Consider the following 22,442-nt stretch of genomic DNA (forward strand, 5'->3'; position numbering starts at 1 on the left):
TGAACAGGCTCTTATGAATGCAGAAACACTCCAAACGATTTCACTTCCTGTGTGTCACAATTTCATGGAACGCTCCATTTCTTTAACAGGGGGGTCATTATGCTGTGACAGGGTTGCATGATCAGTTTGGCACTCAGCTAGATAACACATTTCTGGTAAATGCACTAAGTTCATTAAAAATGTATATATGTTTCTATAATGCATTGAATATATCAATCAGACGGTTTCATAATTATTGCACCGTTGTGGAAAAACAACCCTTCTTGTGGAAACTGGTCCAGTGTTTCTCTGATACAGACACTAACAACCAGTTACACAACATTACATCACAAAAGAGTGAAGGTGCATCTACCAGATATAACACATTTAAACACATCACCAGATAGGCAGGTGAACACCAAACACAGGACAGTGCTGCTCAAAATGACAAACTTGCATGCAAAGAAATCTTTCTGCTCGGCTCTTCTCATTTCTCAGGGTGAAACAGATACAGGCCAGATGAAGAATAGACTGAAATATTATCACGGCCTGCTTCTGCACGAGCCGCTCAACACATGCTATGATCTTGTGTTTTCAGTGAGCGCTTTATTGGCTGCTGTTTTCAGAAAATTAACCATGGTTTTTTTTTTTTGTTTAATTTGTAGTAAAATGATTAATTTTCGTAAGGGGCAATACTGACTGACTTTACCATCTGTTGTTTTTAGCAGATGTCAGATGTTTCGATTGTAAAGGGTGTTTGTGCATCTAACTTACTATAGTTTAACCATGGTATTTGTAGTACAACTGTGATTATACAAAAGGTAATCAATATGCCAAAAAAACATGGCAACTACACTTTAACTACTATGTAAGGGGTGGTTAGTAATTGAATGATGTTGCTAGTTCATGCATTCTCTATGAACGTCAAACTTCACACTTCATGCAACCATTAAAAATCACCAGCAGATTCAAACACACGCAGACTTCAGACATAATGAAGAAAAGCGAAGAGTAAAGATCCTGCAGCATTGACTCACACAGAGACACTTCATCTAATGCACCGGGTTTTAAGCATGGCTCAAATATCCAAATGTCTCTTTGGGGCCACTGTAGGAAAATCTCATGGTCTAGAGGACCTCAGCGCCTCACAGAGAAGAGAAGAGCCGGAGCACTTACCAGAGCTGCAGGTAACACAGGAGTTTGGTCACCATGACCTCAGGCGCTGGAGCCCGGCAGCAGCAGCACTGAGCGCTCCTCTCCTCCTGTGCATCAACTCATTAAATCATTGATGAAGCTTTGACACCCGGAGAAAATCCACGGACACAGGACGCCTCCGGAAAGCCTCACACAGACCGCACTTATTGTCACGTTTGTGTTGAATCAGTCCAGTGTTGCCAACTTATTTTCAGGTAAAGTTGCTAAAGGCAGGGCATTTTGTTGCTAAAAGTTGCTAAATGAAGCTGTGATATCATTGGATAGTGATGTCATTATGCAACCATAACACAAAACTGCATCATTGTGTAGAATACACATTGAAATTACTCAAATTACTCAAAGAATACAATGTGTTCATTTTGATTTGTTTGTAAAAAATAATAATTATATGTGACCCTGGACCACAAAACCAGTCATAAGGGTTTTTATTTAAAAAAAAATTGAGATTTATACATCATCTAAAAGTTGAATAAATCATCTTTCCATTGATGTATGGTTTGTTATGATAGGACAATATTTGGCCAAGATGCAACTATTAGAAAATCTGGAATCTGAGGGTGCAAAAAAATCTAAATATTGAGAAAATCACCTTTAAAGTCATATTTTTATTTTTAATTAAAACTTTGCATTTCTGAAAAGTTACAAGTTTTTGAACAATTACACATGATTAGCAATTATAGTCTAAAGCAGTGTATTGGTAGTAATTTAAATGCTTCACTCTTAAGTAAAGTCCATAAAATAAGGGCACAGTGTACTGTGTTAACATGAACATATTATTTTTTCAAAGCATTTTATCTGTATTTTAAATTACACATTGCATTTTGATAGATTTTGTTCAGTAGTTTAGTCTTTTTGTGTGGTTAAAAGAAAAGATGCATGACTTCTTTTTTAAATTGAGTCACTTTTCAAAAGTTGCTGAAAGTGACCAAGTACATATAGTTTAAAAAAACAGCTACATTTGTTGCTAGGTGCTTAAAAAAACGATGCGGTTTCATTGCCTGTAGATCTCTTGCACTGTGACAGTAGTTGAGCTGGTTTTGCTTCTCTTTGATACCGTAGGTCTATAGTGAGTTTCTTCAAATTCAAATTAGCATAATTACTGCCATGATATGTAAATACACCACAGTTAATATATGATTATTCTCTCATATTCTTGTCTCATGAAAATAATTTTGAAATGAAATATATCTCATGTTTTTGAGATTTACCCTAAAATATTTACCTAAAGAATTACAGGTCCAATAAAATAAAACATTTAATAATTTAAAAATTCAATTGCAATGGTGATTAATCAGCTGTCAACGAACATGTCAAACTAGCAATTGAAGACTACAGATGTTGGCCTATGTCAGGAGGATCTTTTAGGATTCACAAAATTTGTATCAGACGGCCAAAATAATACAGAGTGCACCAGATTTAAACCAAAAATCCTTCCGATTCAAATAATTTAGCATATATAAGACATTGCTGTATACAGTAAGTGAAGAAAATGTAAATTTGCATGTAAGCACCGACAATCATATTTGCATCGGAGTCAAAATGCATTGGATTCTTGTGAGATTTCACCATAGAATGCCACAAAAGGCCACCAAAATAACATGGTTTACTGGAATTATTATTTATAAGCATTAGCAGACAGTTTCACAATAAAATATTGTGCAGGAATAACAAAGCTATTTCAAACTACCCATGATGTAAAAAAAGAAATACAAAACTGAGAAAAGTCATCCCTGTACATGTTCCACAGCGTGTCAGAAATTCTGAAGATCTGCCGGATGCACAAAATTACTTCTGAAGAGTCTGTAAGCCAGGAGCTGCCCACCAAAAATCATCATCAATAACCCAGAGCCTGCAAGAGACCATCAGCATTACATTATTACCAGTCTGTGATGCACTGAGCATGTGTTTAATACAAGATGAGAGCCCTGATTTCACGTTAATGCTCTAAAGCAGTGACACAAAGAAAAATGCCTGCCCTTTGACCTTTAACAGGGGTGTCCAATCCTGATTCTGTAGTCCCAATACACTTGCACTCAAATTCTTGAAAGGAATCTTCTTTAAAATCCTTATAAATAAATTAGGATAGCCTCAGACTTGTCTTAAAAAAATCCCCAAAGCTAAGAATGATTTTGTGAATTTATTGAGTTCAAATTCATTCTTGTAATTAAGTACAACATAACACTAGCTACATTTACTAACAATGTGGACTTCAATTCAGCAACAACTCTACAAAAATGAGTCTTGATTGCCCAGATCGCTGCATCTTGAGTCAGGCTCTTTGAAAGTAACTACTCAAAACCGTGGCCACGACTGAAATAGTGTGCGCGCTTATTATGATTATTACAGTAATCTGCAGGCAGCGCAAAAAGATAAGCCTTGAAGGATTTTTCATTGCATTTACCATCAAGAACTGTCATTTATTCAATCAGATAAAGATTATATCAGATAAGCAATATGAGATGTTCTTTAGAACATAAATGAGAACTTACAGAGAATTTGTTCAAGAATTGCACTTAGGAACATGTTTACAACTTCTTGGAAGTGATCTAAATTTATTTCTTACGAAGTCTTAAGAAGTTTATTTCTTTTTGTGAATCCAGCCTCAGGTGTGATTAATTGGGATTGCAGCTAAACTCTGCAGGACAGTGGTTCTCCAGGAACAGGTTTGGACACCCGACCAACAGACAACTGAGTGGCACTAGTGGTGCATTCACATGATATCAGGATTGTCAGAGATATGTGATAGTGACTTAGAAGTTGTGGATGAACTGTACATTTTAGGAATAATTTTGATTCCCGAGTTACCAGATTTGATGACCCATAACTTTTTATAGAGAAAAGAGGACCGACTCATCAGTGAATTCTTGGTAATTATTTATTTTCTTGGTTATATATTCTGTATGCTTAATTGGTTTTATGTGATGCTAAACTGTATGATAGAGACTAAAATGACAAATGTTTCAGTGACAAACCTTTCCAAAAGAGAGAACCTACCGAGAGCAATCCACCAGTGCTCTGTCGAGGGAAAATCAGCCATAACTGAAACCAAAATCACAGTGAAAACAGGTTCAAAAACAGCCCTTGTGTACTTTCAAATATACTATTTTACAAAACATTTATCACAAACACATGCATATCGTCAATACAAATATTATAAGTACATGCAATGAAAATATCTATGACTGTCAATAGATACAGTTTTGTAAACAAATTAAATAGATATAAAAAAATTGGTTAAAATTTATTGCAATAAATCACTCAACGGTCAATCATCTATCGATCATTCAAACATTTGCCTACATTATTACATTTACATTTAGTCATTTAGCTTTTATCCAAAGCTACTTACAAATGAGGACTACAGAAGCAATCATAACCAACAATAAAGCAATAAAATGCAAGTGCTATGACAAGTCTCAGTTAGCCTAACACAGCACACGTTTATATATATATATATATACACAACCCGAATTCCGGAAATGTTGGAACGTTTTTTAAATTTGAATAAAATGAAAACTAAAAGACTTTCAAATCACACAAGCCAATATTTTATTCACAATAGAACATAGATAGCATAACAAATGTTTAAACGGATAAATTTTTACACTTTTATCCACTAAATTAGCTCATTTCAAATTTGATTCCTGCTACAGGTCTCAAACAAGTTGGCACAGGGGCAACAAAGGGCTGAAAAAGCAAGAAACTTTGAAAAGATTCAGCTGGGAGAACATCTAGCAACTAATTAAGTTAACTGACATCAGGTCTGTAACATGATTAGCTATAAAAGGAATGTCTTACAGAGGCAGAGTCTCTCAGAAGTAAAGATGGTGAAATCTGTGAAAGAGTGCGTAAAAAGATTGTGGAATACTTTAAAAACAACGTTCCTCAACGTCAAATTGCAAAGGCTTTGCAAATCTCATCATCTACAGTGCATAACATCATCAAAAGATTCACAGAAACTGTAGAAATCTCTGTGCGTAAGGGACAAGGCCAAATACTTTTGTTGGATGCCCGTGGTCTTCGGGCCCTCAGACGACACTGCATCACTCATCGGCATGATTCTCTCATTGACATTACTAAATGGGCTCAGGAATACTTCCAGAAACCACTGTCGGTAAACACTATCCTCCGTGCCATCTGCAGATGCCAACTAAAGCTCTATCATGCAAAAAGGAAGCCATATGTGAACATGGTCCAGAAGCGCCGTCATGTCCTGTGGGCCAAGGCTCATTTAAAATGGACTGTTTCAAAGTGGAAAAGTGTTCTATGGTCAGACGAGTCCAAATTTGACATTCTTGTTGGAAATCACGGATGCTGTGTCCTCTGGGCTAAAGAGGAGGAAGACCTTCCAGCGTGTCATCAGCGTTTAAAAGCCAGCGTCTCTGATGGTATGGGGGTGCATAAGTGCATATGGTATGGGCAGCTTGCATGTTTTGGTGGGCATTATGACTGCTGAAAGGTATATAAATATTTTAGAGCAACATATGCTCCCCTCAAGAGGACGTCTATTTCAGGGAAAGCCTTGAATATTTCAGCAGGACAATGCAAAATCACACACTGCAGCTATTACAACAGTATGGCTTCGTAGTAGAAGAGTCCGGTGCTGAATTGGCCTGTCTGCAGTCCAGATGTTTCACCTATAGAGAACATTTGGTGCATCATTAAACGAAAAATACGTCAAAGACGACCACAAACTCTTCAGCAGCTGGAAACCTATATCAGGCAAGAATGGGACCAAATTTCAACACCAAAACTCCAGAAACTCCTAACCTCGATGCCCAGACATCTTCAAACTGTTTTGAAAAGAAGAGGAGATGCTACACCATGGTAAACATGCCCCCGTCCTGACTATTTTGAGACCTGTAGCAGGTATCAAATTTGAAATGAGCTCATTTTGTGCATAAAATTGTAAAATTTCTCAGTTTAAACATTTGTTATGTTATCTATGTTCTATTGTGAATAAAATATTGGCTCACGTGATTTGAAATTCTTTTAGTTTTCATTTTATTCAAATTTAAAGTACTGTCATCCATGAATGTACAAATGTTTATTATAAACGATTGAAATCAGTACACAAAGTCAGATCAAACTATGGTAACATTTTTGTTTTGGCTCTCCTGTAAAGTTTGTGAAATGTCACTTACACCTTCCTGGTTCTCACCCCGTTAATCCCACCTAACATTAAAGTTTTTAAATATAATTTTATATTGCAATAATTTCACATGGGGGAAGTCGTGGCCTAATGGTTAGAGAATTGGACTCGTAATCGAAAGGTTGCGGGTTCGAGTCTCAGGCCGGCAGGGATTGTAGGTGGGGGGAGTGAATGTCCAGCGCTCTCTCCACCCTCAATACCACGACTGAGGTGCCCTTGAGCAAGGCACCGAACCCCCAACTGCTCCCCGGGCGCCGCAGCATAAATGCTGCCCACTGCTCCGGGTGTGTGTGTGTGTGTGTGTGTGCGCGCGCATTTGTTCACTACTCACTGCTGTGTGTGTGCACTTGGATGGGTTAAACGCACAGCACCAATTTCGAGTATGGGTCACCATACTTGACAATATGTCACGACTTTACTTTACATTCAATCTAATCAAATTAATATACAAACAACTTAAAGACAGTATATTTTTAATATTTGTTTAATGGCATCTTTATTTTTATGACTGAAGGCCAGTATCACTGATACCAATTAATACTGATTTCCCTATAAAAATGTTTCCCCCTAATATTTAACCATTGACTATAGCCATTCAACTTTATATTACAATTAAGAGCTATCAATTTTAACATTTATTGGACTTTAAAAATAACTTCTAATTTAAGTGAACTTAAAACAATCTTCTCATAATAAATAAATATAATCAATAATATAATAAATGTCATATCATAATATAATGAATGTCATATTAAGCTACCTGTGCCCCTCAGCAGAAATATACAGAAATTGAATAAAGTTATCAAACACCAAATTCTAAACTAAATACAGATGAATCCTTAAAACTATATAAAAGTTATTGATTTCCTCTTTTTCTTTTGTTCTTGATGAACAGACATCACAGCAGCTGGTTATTAGCTTGTTTTGGCTTCTATTTCTTTAAGAGCTGTTGCTGCTAAACGTGACGCGGATCTGACACACATCGTAATTTCTCTCAACTCTCCATTTCAGGTCGGACCCATTTCAGTCTCTACTAATGAGCTGACGAGTTGAATCGGGTGTGTTAGATGAGGGAAACAGTGCTGGGCTGCTCCAGAACAGTTTTGAAAACCATTTCATAGACATGTTCTTAATGTAACTCATATATAACATATTACATGCATGCACAGTTTTATGGCAGCTTTAATCGCCTTTTTGGTCAATTTTGACAGCACTAATATATATATATATACACACACACACACAACACACATCAATAAATATATATATATATATATATATATATATATATATATATACATACAGGTCCTTCTCAAAAAATTAGCATATTGTGATAAAGTTAATTATTTTCTGTAATGTACTGATAAACATTAGACTTTCTTCATTACAACACAACTGAAGTAGTTCAAGCCTTTTATTGTTTTAATATTGATGATTTTGGCATACAGCTCATGAAAACCCAAAATTCCTATCTCAAAAAATTAGCATATCATGAAAAGGTTCTCTAAACGAGCTATTAACCTAATCATCTGAATCAACTAATTAACTCTAAACACCTGCAAAAGATTCCTGAGGCTTTTAAAAACTCCCAGCCTGGTTCATTACTAAGTACTTACTCTCGGGTAAGACTGCCGACCTGACTCCTGTCCAGAAGGCCATCATTGACACCCTCAAGCAAGAGGGTAAGACACAGAAAGAAATTTCTGAACGAATAGGCTGTTCCCAGAGTGCTGTATCAAGGCACCTCAGTGGGAAGTCTGTGGGAAGGAAAAAGTGTGGCAGAAAACGCAGCACAACGAGAAGAGGTGACCGGACCCTGAGGAAGATTGTGGAGAAGGACCGATTCCAGACCTTGGGGGACCTGCGGAAGCAGTGGACTGAGTCTGGAGTAGAAACATCCAGAGCCACCGTGTACAGGCGTGTGCAGGAAATGGGCTACAGGTGCCGCATTCCCCAGGTCAAGCCACTTTTGAACCAGAAACAGCGGCAGAAGCGCCTGACCTGGGCTACAGAGAAGCAGCACTGGACTGTTGCTCAGTGGTCCAAAGTACTTTTTTCGGATGAAAGCAAATTTTGCATGTCATTCGGAAGTCAAGGTGCCAGAGTCTGGAGGAAGACTGGGGAGAGGGAAATGCCAAAATGCCTGAAGTCCAGTGTCAAGTACCCACAGTCAGTGATGCTGGTGTTGGTCCACTGTGTTTTATCAAGGGCAGGGTCAATGCAGCTAGCTATCAGGAGATTTTGGAGCACTTCATGCTTCCATCGGCTGAAAAGCTTTATGGAGATGAAGATTTCATTTTTCAGCACGACTTGGCACCTGCTCACAGTGCCAAAACCACTGGTAAATGGTTTACTGACCATGGTATTACTGTGCTCAATTGGCCTGCCAACTCTCCTGACCTGAACCCCATAGAGAATCTGTGGGATATTATGAAGAGAAAGTTGAGAGACGCAAGACCCAACACTCTGGATGAGCTTAAGGCCGCTATCGAAGCATCCTGGGCCTCCATAACACCTCAGCAGTGCCACAGGCTGATTGCCTCCATGCCACGCCGCATTGAAGCAGTCATTTCTGCAAAAGGATTCCCGACCAAGTATTGAGTGCATAACTGAACATAATTATTTGAAGGTTGACTTTTTTTTGTATTAAAAACACTTTTCTTTTATTGGTCGGATGAAATATGCTAATTTTTTGAGATAGGAATTTTGGGTTTTCATGAGCTGTATGCCAAAATAGTGATAAAATATAATATCAATATTAAAACAATAAAAGGCTTGAACTACTTCAGTTGTGTGTAATGAATCTAAAATATATGAAAGTCTAATGTTTATCAGTACATTACAGAAAATAATGAACTTTATCACAATATGCTAATTTTTTGAGAAGGACCTGTATATATAACAAGAAAACAAGTAGATAGAATATAAAAAGAATATTGAAAGCTAGTGTTTGAGTCTTGTTTTACAGAAAAACAAGCACTTAGAAAACAAACAGAGAGTGCAAGTGATAGAGGGTCACGTGTGGTTTTTTTTTAATAAATAGAGAATGCTAGAGTTAGAGCAGGGGTGTCAAACTCCTGGAGGGCCACAGATTAGTTCCATTAGTTCTCACATACCATGTAGTTTTCAAAAAAGCCTCAAGGACTTGATTATCTGGATTAGGTGTGCTTAATTAGGGTTGCATCTAAACTCTGCAGGGCTCCGGCCCTCCAGGAACTGAGTATGACACCCCTGAGTTAGAGGGTCAGATAAAGATTACGCCATGCAAATAAAGCATTGACTAGAAAAACTAAATGTCAATGTATTTTTTGTCACATTTTTGCTTGTCATGACCATCACAGCACAGCAATCCATTAATCTGTCCAAGGTGGACTTGTTCTTGTTTTTAATTTATAGTATATTTTAATTATTAGTTTATGCACACATCCAGCAGACAGCCGATATTGCATCTCGCTGTTCTTTAGCGCCTCACGCCATGAGCACCATGTTTTCTGCTCTCAGTGAGTGTGCTTTGGTGAAGTGTGTCGCATGACTGCAGACTCACAAGCTAATACTTCAAGCTTTTTACAGAATTTAAGTACGGGTCGTTGGTGAGCAACCCTTTTGTTAAACATATTTTATTGCAAAGCATTATGTAATTTTCCAGAACTGCAACTCTAGTTCACAGATAAAGAAATGACATAATTCTGTGAATCCACTAATCTAATTCACTCAAACGCCACAGTACAGGTAAACTAGATTCACAAAACGAGCCGAAAGCCCAACAAACCGGTTGATATTTTGCAGTAGTCTGAGGCTGTCAGTGGTGTTGTGTGGGTGAAGATGCTTTTCCACTAATGGATGTTATTCAATAGAGTCTCTGGCTCTCAAAACTCTGATGTACTTACAGTATATGACTGCAGCATGACAGACACGTCACGTTTATGTATCGTACTGATCTCATATGTTCAGGAAATGTTCACTCTTAATCCAAGGAAAAACATACTTAAGGCCAAAAGAAATCAGAGGAAAATGGTAATTTTTCTTCCTTTTTTGAATTGAATTATTTCAACACACCTGAGCCTTCAATCAGCTGAACTGTGTTTGGTGCAAACAAATCAGCTGCTGTTCAATGACTGTTGTGACCAAGTAAAGCCAGTAAACAGTAAACAACACAAGGACACCAGAAAGAGTGATGTGAATCACATTGGTAATGCATTACCAGAAGTTCATCCATATAGAAGACACTAAACAGTTGATTTAGACACTTTTCAACTTATAACTCACATTGTCATTTGGGTCATTCCTGGGATTCGGTCATATTTCAGTCCCCCAGAGTTTTTAAAGTGGTGGTTCACCAAAATGAATTGTCAGAACATTTTGACAAAACTTTGGTATGCCCCAATAACAATAAAGGCTGATTTTTAATAATTTTTAGCATAAAATGATTATATCTTATGTCTTATTTCATTAAGTTTTTACTTAGAAAATTATTAATAATGTGTGCATAGTTTCTATGATTGTTAGCAACAATGTAAGCATTTATTTGCATTCCTTTTTTCTTAAAAAAAGCAAGATATTTTATTTAAAAAAATATATATATTTTTTTTTTAAAAGAGACTTTATAGTTCTGTCTCTCAGTCTGAACTCAACCCCGTCACACTAATCATTCTATGCCCATTATAATTTAGACTCTGCTCATGTGTAACATTATCTACCAGAAATAACATCCTTCAGGTCTCTATAATAGTGGTGCAGAAAATTAGTAGAATCATACTTTTTATTCATATTTTTATTATTATTATGGTCAGGGAGCTTAAGCTTAACAAGTTTAACAACTCAACCCCGTCATATAAAATTAAGATGGAACATGATTATTTTTCATTATTTAATATTAATCTATAAGTATATACACTTATTTTATTGCTGCCATATACGATCTACTCTTCAAGCTTCATGAGGAGCAGTGGGCATTTTGAGAGAAAAACCACAACCCCGTCACAAATACATGTACAGGGTTGTAAACTTGAGACAGGGTTGAGTTATTTACATAATTTATTAATAATTAAAAAAAAAAAAAAGAAATAGTCACGGTTTTCAGTAATCGACATCTCATATTTTTGTTATAAATATAATTTTTTATGTAATATGTCCACTTTAGCTTTGACAAGCATGATACATCAGAAATTGTACCCACATTTGCAGCAGAAAGATAGCGTTGGCCATGCAGATATGTTGACCCAGAAAGGAGGAGAAAATATGAGAGAAAAACAAAACCAAAAATTGAAACTGAATGCAATGCATCCCTTCCAATGTGTTAGAGAAGACAATTAAGAATGAAAGCATTTCTTGCTGATATACCATCTGACATGTTATGAACTAAAACAATAAAATTGTGGTTTCAGTTAAACTTCTAAACAAAAATAAAGAGAGCATAGACACACAATTTGTATATTTTAGCTTCAGTAAATGTGAAAATTATGATAAATGTTTTTTATCATAATCTTCACAATTTTCATAGCCTTTGTTGATGAGTTCACTGAACTGTTATCAATGATTTCCTCAGAGTTTGACTGTTTTGCTATTGCAGGGGACTATAATATTCACATAGATAATGCAGAAATAAAAACTGCAAAAGAAATAACTGTTTTAAACACTTTTGACCTGAGTCAGCATGTGCACGGACCCACACACAATCGTAGACACACTCTAAATTTACTCATCAGTAGAGGTCTAAACATCTCATCCATTTTAATTAAGGATGTAGCACTATCTGATCACTTCTGTATTTTCTTTGATATATTGATCTCAGTCACCACTGAATCTAGATCTGTCTCTATCAGTAAGAGATGCATTAACGAGAACACTAGTGCGCTATTTATGAAGGCAATATCATTAACACCAAGCATTTCTGCAGACTCTGTTGATCTTCTCCTGGAGTCATTTAACTCAAAAGTTAAGAATGTTATTGATGATATTGCCCCGATAAAGGTCAGCAAGAAGACTGGCAAACAAAAATCACATTGGAGAAAATCAACAGCAGTTCAGAGCATGAAAAGACAATGCAGAAAAGCTGAGCGGATGTGGCGGAAGACGAAACTCAAAATTTACTAAAGCATCTAGTAAGACAGCCTTCATGCTTTCAATGTGGAACTAGCCACAGCTAGACAGACCTTCTTCTCAAACCTTATAAACAGTAACTTAAACAACACTCGCACTCTTTTTGTGACTGTTGAGAGACTGACAAACCCCCCAAATCAGATTCCCAGTGAAATGCTCTCCGACAGCAAATGCAATGAGTTTGCTTCCTTCTTTTCTGAGAAGATCAATAATATCAGAAAGGAGATTGGCACATCCTCAAGTTATGCAGAGGTCACACAGATTCGACCGCAATTTCAAAAAGAAGTATCTATGTCTGTTTTTGAAGCAATTGATAGCAAAATTTTGGAAGAAAAAGTACAGCACCTTAAATCTTCAACCTGCTATCTTGACACACTTCCCACATCCTTTTTCAAAAGTGTGCTTAACTGTTTAGAAGCTGATCTCTTAGAAGTGGTGAACGCCTCACTTCTTTCTGGGACTTTTCCAAACTCCCTTAAAACTGCAGTTGTTAAGCCCCTTCTGAAAAAGCGCAATCTTGATAACACCATGTTGAGCAACTATAGACCCATATCAAATCTTCCTTTCATAGGTAAGATTATTGAAAAGACCGTTTTTAATCAGCTGAACAACTACTTAAACTCAAATGGATACCTGGACAATTTTCAGTCTGTTTCCCGAGCACATCACAGCACAGAGACAGCACTCATTAAGATAATAAATGATATTCGGTTTAATTCTGATTCTGGCAAAATATCAGTGCTGGTACTACTAGATCTTAGTGCTGCGTTTGACACGGTCGATCATAATATACTTCTAGAGAGACTGGAAAACTGGGTCGGGCTTTCTGGGATGGCACTCAAATGGTTCCGGTCATACTTAGAAGGGAGAGGTTATTATGTGAGTATAGGAGAGCATAAGTCTAAGTGGACGGCCATGACATGTGGAGTCCCACAAGGCTCAATTCTTGCCCCGCTCTTGTTTAGCCTGTATATGCTCCCACTAAGTCAGATAATGAGGAAAAACCAAATTGCCTATCACAGCTATGCTGATGATACCCAGATTTACCTAGCCGTATCTCCAAATGACTACAGCCCCATTGACTCCCTCTGCCAATGCATTGATGAAATTAACAGTTGGATGTGCCAGAACTTTCTTCAGTTAAACAAGGAGAAAACTGAAGTCATTGCATTTGGAAACAAAGATGAAGTTCTCAAGGTGAATGCATACCTTGACTCTAGGGGTCAAACAACTAAAAATCAAGTCAGAAATCTTGGGGTGATTCTGGAGACAGATCTTAGTTTCAGTAGTCATGTCAAAGCAGTAACTAAATCAGCATCCTATCATCTCAAAAATATTGCAAGAATTAGATGTTTTGTTTCCAGTCAAGACTTGGAGAAACTTGTTCATGCCTTTATCACCAGCAGGATGGATTACTGTAATGGTCTCCTCACCGGCCTTCCCAAGAAGACCATTAGACAACTGCAGCTCATCCAGAACACTGCTGCCAGGATTCTGACAAGAACCAGAAAATCTGAGCATATCACACCAGTCCTCAGGTCCTTACACTGGCTTCCAGTTACATTTAGGATTGATTTTAAAGTACTTTTACTCATTTATAAGTCCCTCAATGGCCTAGGACTTAAATATATTGCAGATATGCTCACTGAATATAAACCGAACAGACCACTCAGATCATAAGGATTGAGTCAGTTAGAAATACCAAGGGTTCACACAAAACAAGGGGAGTCAGCTTTTAGCCATTATGCTGCCCGCAGTTGGAACCAGCTTCCAGAAGAGATCAGATGTCATTTTAAAAGTTTAAACAGAAGGCTAAAGTAAGTGCTGTGATGGTAAAGAGAATGTGGGCAAAGACAGAGAAGTGTGTTGGTTAATCAGTTGAAAGTAGGACCTCTGAGTTCTATCCGTTTGGTTTCTAGGGACTGTCTGTAGCGGAGGGAGAGGGAGAGCGATGGACTCACTCAGACTCAGAGTGAGGGACACCAGCAGAAGAATACTGGTGTCATAATTAAGGTACACCTGTAAGTGTAAAGGTGTACAAGTGCACATCTATAGATTAAGAGGTGTGCACAGTCCGGGAGGGGACAACATGCATTTTCTAAGGCACCAAGAGCCGTAGAGGCAAAAGTGAGAGAAAGTGTGAAACGGTAGAAGGGAGGTTCTAGTCGTAAATCGCTCTACAAACTCTAAACTCCTACCATTACAGACAGGGGCGCACCCCGAGTTTTAGTGAATAGGTCAGATATGATGGTCAAAGAAAGTAAGGGGTGAAGTAGTGGAATAGTTAGGTGTTTTGGAAAGTTTTTTCACTTAGTGCGGAAGAGTTTGAACAAACCTTGAGAATATATATTTTTTTTAATTCCTTGTTTTTATTGTTGTGATTATTATTATAATTTTTTTATGACTATATATGAAATGTATATTTCCAGATGAAATGTTACCGAATCCCAGGAACGACCCATATGCAACTCTATTATAAGTAAATTGGCCCACGGTCTTCCATTGTAAGGACATTTCCATAAACATGATTTTTGCTTGTCTTTCACAAAGTGTGGGACGAGAGATGATTTTTTTTCCTATGCTTGTTGACAGCATGACACAGCATTGTTTGATTTGCACTCATAATGTTCCTTTATCAGGCTTTCAGTTTAATTGATCAAACTGATTTGACCAAATATGTTTAATCTCAAGTCTTCGCCATGTATGTGGATGTTCTCACCTGCTCCGGTCAGAGCGACGTGCAGCAGTGTGACCGTGATGGCGTAGTCCCAAACCCACTCCTCCACGATCCACGCGAATATCAGACCGCCCAGAACATACGTCACCTCCGTAGAGATCACGCTCACTGCACAACACACAACCACACACACTAACACGTCTAACTATGCACATGATTGGTAACATCAAAACTTATTCAACCACTCAACTGCACATCCATATAACTAGACCCATAATTGACCATTTTATTGGTTGTTATTGAGTGCAACCCTCTTTTACCAACAGCCATTTTCTGTCTTAAATAACTTCCAGTTTCAGTAGTTGTTAATGTACAGTATGTGTGCTTTAGCATCATTGAATTGTGTCATATCTTATATACTGTAAACATAAGTCTGCCATCCTGCTCTAGACAGCAACAATCAGCATCGGCCAATAATCAGCACACAACGGAGAAATAAGAAGACATAATGCAAAGCTTGTATGACTCTAAGTGACAGTCTTGAGCCAGTATTTAGATGACTAAAGCTTTACACAACACCAAGTATATACTTTACATTTGAAGCCAGCTTACCTAAATATTTGGGACTTTGCCAGGACGGTTGAGTTGTGTAGTCAAAAGGCGCTAACAAGCTGTCCACCTCTTCCACCCTGATAACAACAAATAACCGCCCAAACAACTAGAATTATTTCTGCTTTTAGTTCTTCAAATAGTTTTTATGACTGCAATAAAGTTTAATAAAAATGAAGCAATTACAGCAATTCCTAACTATTTTACATTTTAGTGAATTTGTGGCTAACTTGCATTCATTCACATAATCCCATTTATATGTTTTCATACAATGTGCTTAAGCCAGAGTTAGGTTTAGGGCTAGAGCTTTATGCATACCTTCATACAAATGACATGGTATGAATTCACCTCATAAAACAGTTACATTTTCTCATGAGATCAGGTTGAAGACCACATGGCTTATGAAAGTCAACACAAACTGATCCTGCTCTACAGTGAATCTCATGCTTATGATTTATGCTTCTGGTAATTTTGTGTAGATTGCAAAATTTAGGATCCAGATTTTGCATTTTACATCTACTAGTAACCCAACCAGGGTTATTATAGTTAACTAAAACTGAAACTAAAATTAAAACCATAAAAAAAAAACATTTTTATTATTTGAAATTAAATTAGTGTCAACTGATTTTAAAAATAAATATATTAGTGCTGTCAAACGATTAATTAAAAGTTTTTGTTTGCATACTATATGTGTGTACTGTGTACATTTATTATGTATATATAATTACATACACATATACAGTATATATTTAAAAAATATATTTATATGTATTGTATATAAATATATTTAAAATATTAAAATAACTTATTTTTCTTAAATATATACATGCATGTTTGTGCACTTATATATACATAATAAATATACACAGTTCACACATATATTATGTTAACAAAAACTTATTTTGGATGCGATTAATCATTTGACAGCACTAATATATATTTCAGCTACTTGCAAAGGCAACATTTCTAGTTTTAATTTAGTTTAATTTGATGTAATACAATAACTGAAACTGAAATAAAGTTGTACAAAAATGACAAAACCCCATTAAAATCACACACACTCTCACATATATATATATACATATAACAGTCTCTCACATACAAAACTGTCGCTCGCACAAAATGTGAAAAAAAATGTGTCTAATCGGAGAAAAAAAAAAACTGCACAGGCCCAACTGTTCATAGGTTGAACATGAAACTGACAATTTTGCGAAAGCAATGCATATAAAGAACAGCAGCAGTGATTTGCATATATGACAGTCCATGCGACTAATATTACAAGTGTTGAGAAATACCGACGTAGACTATTTAAAAAAAATAAAAATAATTCTGTATACAGGAAGTCACATCACCACATAAGAGGCAGATGCACACAGAAAGAAAGACAGAGAGAGAGGAAGTAGTGCTGCTCAACGTGGAAAATCTCACCTGAGAATGCCGATGCAGAGACTGACCACAATATAGTAGAGAGAGTAGAAGCACACCATACACATCAACAGATTCTGAAGAACAGCCTGACGACAAACACAACCACACTCAGTGCTTTCGGGAAACACATCAGCTTCTTCTAGTGTTGATGGTATTATTCATTTAACATGCTGTAGAGGCCTGGACTATTCCTGTACAAGGTGTCTGTTTTCAGTCACTCTTTTACAATAGAAATCTTTGCAAAAAATCTTCAGATTTAGTCGTCAAAATGTATTTCTGTAGCACGTTTAAAATTGCGCCAAAGAGCTGTACAACAAAACACAGTATATAAAAAGCATAAAAGGAAACATGCATCAAATGAAAAATAAACAGTAAAATCGATTAAGTAACAGATTGACATTGAAAGTTGTCTGAAAGTAAGGCCTATGGAAGTACGCTGCAGGGACACTGATCAAGACCAGACTTTACCCAGGTGTCTTGCAGCTTGCTGTTGATGGGCAGCTGGCCATGGCGTTTGATCAGCGTGGTTCCACAGCACCGGCAGCAGTAGTCCAACAACATGAATGGCCAGCGATTCTCTGATCGGCGCTCTCGCAGGTAGCATAGGACATCTGTCATGGCTGCTCTTAATAAGATTAGCAACACTGTAAATCTGGGCAGGATAAAGCCCACCTCCAGGCCTAACTAATAACCCACACACACTAAAAATACTCCTCGTTAAGTAAGGCTGTACTAGAATATGTCACATTAGCATCCCGCTAGCACAGTTGGCTGTAAAGACATAGATTTGTTTCTGTCCTACAGCACTGATAACTCATTTGGTGCAGATTTCAGATTAATGTGCATGGCTAAAACTATTTGAGCCTACTTGTTTAAAATAAGGCCTAGCTGTTAGGAAGCAACGTTTGGATCATTTTTGAAAAAATGTACATGCTTGTGTTGAAGTATAAAGAATTTAATAAAAGCTTTAAAAGGGATGCCACAGAATAACCATTTTGGTTTCCCAAAGAAACTTTCAGTGAACAGTTCTTAAAAGAAGCATTTATAATTTTTGTGCAAAGAACATAATCTGAAGAACCTGCAATGGAAAGGTGTCGTGGATGCTAAAGGTTCTTCGGCCACTGGAGAACCTTTAAAGGAGCAGTTCACCCAAAAATGGGAATTAGCTGAAAATGTCCTCACCCTCAGGTCATGTGAGATGTAGATGAGTTTCTTCATCAGGTTTGGAGAAGTGTCTCAGCAGTGGATGGGTGCCGTCAGAATGAGTCCAAACAGCTGATAAAATAACTAGTTCTAGTATGATTAGATACAGCGTACACAACTAAAGCCCAAGAGGAGCGCACTAATACAACACAATCAATCAATAAATCCAGCTCTGCTTGTTTGGACACCTATATTATTTGATCATGTTTTATCCATATCTGTGCTATTATCAGGAAATAAAAGTCAGGTGTTTATAGTGCATTAAAGTGAGGCTATAATTCAGTGTATTTTAGTATCTAAACAGCTAAATATGATTTCTTTAGTTGTAGTTTAATATATTTAATGTTATGTAGCCTACAGATCAGCGTTGTTGTTACCAGTGTAGCTCAATATTGTCATGTTCTGTATAGTTTGGGCTTGTTCAGTAGCTGAGGATCCGTCATTTCTCAATAAAAGCAGAAGAGTTGAGCTGCTCGTATTTACGGAGTCGTTTCTGGACATTCAGGAAGGCTGGGGTCGCACGCAGGAATTTATTTTTAGCAACAAAACAGCACTGGCGATGTTTTACTGCACCGGACCCGGTCGCCGGTCGCTCAGGGAGCCGCAGGCCGGTCTGAAGAGATCCGATGAATGGTTTCAGCGCAAAACTTTCGATCTTGTGATGATGGGAGCGCGACGGCTGCTCTGCGCATGCGCACTGGAGACGCCTGGACAATTTCTCAGTACTCGTGGGAGAATTTGGGTAAGAAACAGACAAATTAAAACAATCGCACGCTACAATAAACTGCTCGCCTCGCATTTTATACTCTGTAATAAACCTTTACGCGCCGTCTCGGACTTCCGCGGGAGGTTTAATGCGAAGCGATAAGAATGAAAGTTAGATTTAAAGTAGAAAACGCCTGGACGTGTCATCAATAATATGAGCAGCAGGAAGAGAGTAAGAAATAAAGAACAACGCTAATGACCGACACCGCACATACACGCAGGCGACAGAAGGGACTAAAGTGTGCATGTGCGGCTGATGCCAGGAATAAAGCATGTATTTCTGAGTCCTAATGTGTGTGTGTGTGTGTGTGTGTGTGTGTGTGTGTGCTGGAGACGGCAGGAACTGGTCGTGCCGAACAAAACACGTCTCGATCAGCTCTACGATCAGATCAATCATTCAGTTTAAATGTCATTGATCAGCAATAATGTCTCGATCCGCCGGCCCGTGTCTTTCAGTTATATACTGAATATATTCCTGCTCCGCCATCTTGAGAAACTGCCTTTAAAACACATTAAAGAAAGTGTTTAATATCTGATCCAGTGCAGTCTCAAATATATCAGCACAGCTCGTCGACGACATTTAGGAGAAATAATTAATAATAAGTGCAAACTATTTCATACAATAGAGATCAAATAACAAACCTTGAAATAAACACACAAAAACCCTGCGCTGGAAAAATAACATGCATTTAATTTTATCAGCATTAAATTTGATCGAAATCATTATTTAAAAAAAAACCTGGTATTCAAATAATATCGCACTTCACATAGAAAACTAAAGCATTTGCACGGAGATGTCAAATATTTGTTGCGAAAATGAACTTTGTTTAATTATATAACATCATAAATACCAACTACAGCTGTCCAGATATGCGACAGTTACTCTCTGACTCGGGCGTTTCATGCGAAACCGTGTTAAAATCAATCACAACATGTTGCAATATGTGACAATATCGCGTGCATTTCTTATTGATTTGATTGTTGAACAGAGCTTGAAAGTTTCCAGCGCCGCGGATGCACGGCGGACAACAGCGCGCTCTGCTGGCGGAACCGGGAATAACACCCATGCGCTAGGCCTCATGCGGCACACACTCACACACACTTACACACACGCACGCACGCACACGCACAAACACACACACACACGCACAAACACACACGCACACGCACAAACACACACACACACACTCGCACACGCACAAACACACTCACTCACTCACACACACACACACACACACTCACGCACACACACGCACACAAACACACACACACACACACACACACACACACACACACACACACTTGCCTGTGTGCCCTAAAGATGGCCTGTTAATGCAATGATTATGCCGTCCTCCAGGTTAGCTTGTTACCTGCTCTACAGAAGCAGTGCTTGTGTCGTGCTGCTTCCTGCTTGTCCAAGGCTAATGTAGGCAAAAGAAGGGTTGACATTGATTTGAAGGACAGATAAGAAACAAGTCTCCTCGATTATACATTAAAGTCAGTTTACAAATCTTAATGCACAAAACTGAAGCGTTCAGATGCAAAAGATTCTGAGTGCCATTTTCTTCTAAAATGATCTACGTTTATGTTCAGTAATTTCACTTTAATGGCAATGAATAGGTCCTTTAGTGAAATAACTGAACATAAGCATAGGAGCCTGAGAAAAATGCTAATTTTAGAAGAAATTTGAGATGGCACTTTGAGGCTTTTGCATCTGAACTCTTCGTTTGTTTAGATAAAGCTTTCTAATAGTTCTTTGTTATTTGAAATAACTTGCATTGTTTTAAATTATTTTTCATTAGTATAAGGATGAATCTGATCTGTCAAGAATATGTCTGGGCCATATTTACCCCTAAAACTAAAGAAAAATACATTTTATGCTGATTTAATTGTCATTAAAAAAAAAAAATTGTATGTAAAACAAAATTATTTTCTAAAACAAAATTTTGGAATGAAACGTGACCAGTGAACTATGAGATTCAGTCGTTATGGATTCAGATTCAGACTGTGTACTGTTTACATGCACATACAAACCTTAAATAACTACTAAATCAGAACTGAACTGTTTCTCTGTAGTGGAAACACAGAGAGTGTGTTTAGATGAGCACAGAAGAGGTTGTGGTTTGTATTGACTTCAGTGGTATATTGTGAATAAGGCTCATATATCTGGCGGTTGTGTGTGTTTCAGGTTAGCTGTGTGCGGGTGTGATGGAGTCGTCAGGCCCGAGTACAGCCGCTCCAGAGTTTGACGTGTACGGGGCGATGGACTGGAAGGACGGGGTGGGAACACTGCCTGGCAGCGAGCTCAAGGTTAGCAAATACATATACGCCTTTATTACACTGCCAAAATATGGTTTCCTTACTTAGTGTTTTTGTCTTGTTTTCTAGTACAAATATCTCAACCTTCTTGAATCAAGATGCATTTACTTGACAGGTAAATTACTTAAGATTAAAAAAAATATATAAAAATTGTTAGTTTTTGCTTGAAATGAGCAAAAATATCTGCCACTGGGGTAAGAAAAGTAATCTTAATTCAAAGGCTAAACAAGATTATTTTTCTTACCCCATTGGCAGATATTTGTGCTTGTTTACAGTAAAATCTTAAGTCGTTTTACCTGCCAAGTAAATGCATCTTGATTTAAGAATATTGAGATATTTGTACTACAAAACAAGACAAAAACACTAAGAAACACTGCAAAAAATGGTTATATATAAACTAGTGCTGTGTATTAATCGCATCCAAAATAAAAGTTTTTGTTTACAAGATATACCGGTATGTATGTGTACTGTGTATATTTATTATGCATAAATAAATGCACACACACATACTGTATTTTGAAAATATTTACATGTTTATACATTTATATATTTAATTTTTTTTTTTGTTAACAGCTGTTTATTGAATTTTATTCTGTTGAACAGTAGCACAAAACAAAAAGCAGCTGTACAAATTTAAAACCCACCCCTTGGTAGACTTAAAAAAAAAATAATAATAATAAAATATATTAATTAATATTAATAGATAAACAAATAATAAAATAATTTTTACAAAGATTTTAGAAAAGAAGACAACATTAAAAGCTGAATTGCCAGTTTTCACGTTAGATGCATGTATATGAGAAGTAGAGAGTTCCCTGGAGATGATGTCCAACAAATACACCGTCCAGGTTCATCTGTCCATTGTGTGAGGAGGATTCCAGCGCTTGACCAGCTATTTCCTGCTGCTGTGAGAGCAGCCAACACTAAAGATCTCTGTTGGACGGACAAGGTGAAGTCCCAAAAGCCATTCATGAAAAAATGGCGTGGAGTCAAACA

At 37.3% G+C, this 22,442-nt stretch overlaps 2 protein-coding genes across 3 annotated transcripts in view; one reads left to right on the plus strand and one right to left on the minus strand.

The window, feature by feature from the left end:
- Positions 1 to 1,781: 1,781 nt before the first annotated feature.
- LOC306880341 (putative transmembrane protein 244) lies at positions 1,782 to 17,878 on the minus strand. Of its 2 annotated transcripts, none has more exons than XM_079433824.1 (6): positions 17,628 to 17,878; positions 17,160 to 17,245; positions 15,735 to 15,811; positions 15,165 to 15,290; positions 4,167 to 4,233; positions 1,782 to 3,043 (listed from the first exon to the last, which is right to left on the minus strand). In XM_079433824.1, exons 1-6 carry the CDS (start codon positions 17,775 to 17,777, stop codon positions 2,980 to 2,982), a joined length of 570 nt encoding a protein of 189 aa, XP_079289950.1. In that variant the 5' UTR covers positions 17,778 to 17,878; the 3' UTR covers positions 1,782 to 2,979. The 2 variants fall into 2 exon arrangements, with proteins under 2 accessions (XP_079289950.1, XP_079289949.1); XM_079433823.1 differs by having other exon boundaries at positions 1,789 to 3,043; positions 4,189 to 4,233; positions 17,628 to 17,796.
- Positions 17,879 to 19,043: 1,165 nt separating this feature from the next.
- The window catches only part of l3mbtl3 (L3MBTL histone methyl-lysine binding protein 3), a 64,350-nt gene continuing 60,951 nt past the window's right edge, over positions 19,044 to 22,442 (plus strand). Inside the window, exons 1-2 of the mRNA XM_079433825.1 lie at positions 19,044 to 19,104; positions 21,316 to 21,437. Of these exons, the coding sequence (XP_079289951.1) occupies positions 21,336 to 21,437 (102 nt within the window). The 5' untranslated portion in view covers positions 19,044 to 19,104; positions 21,316 to 21,335. The remainder of the gene's footprint in view (positions 19,105 to 21,315; positions 21,438 to 22,442) is intronic.

Source organism: Barbus barbus (genome assembly GCF_936440315.1).
Source record: "Barbus barbus genome assembly, chromosome: 14".
Classification (NCBI taxonomy): domain Eukaryota; kingdom Metazoa; phylum Chordata; class Actinopteri; order Cypriniformes; family Cyprinidae; genus Barbus; species Barbus barbus.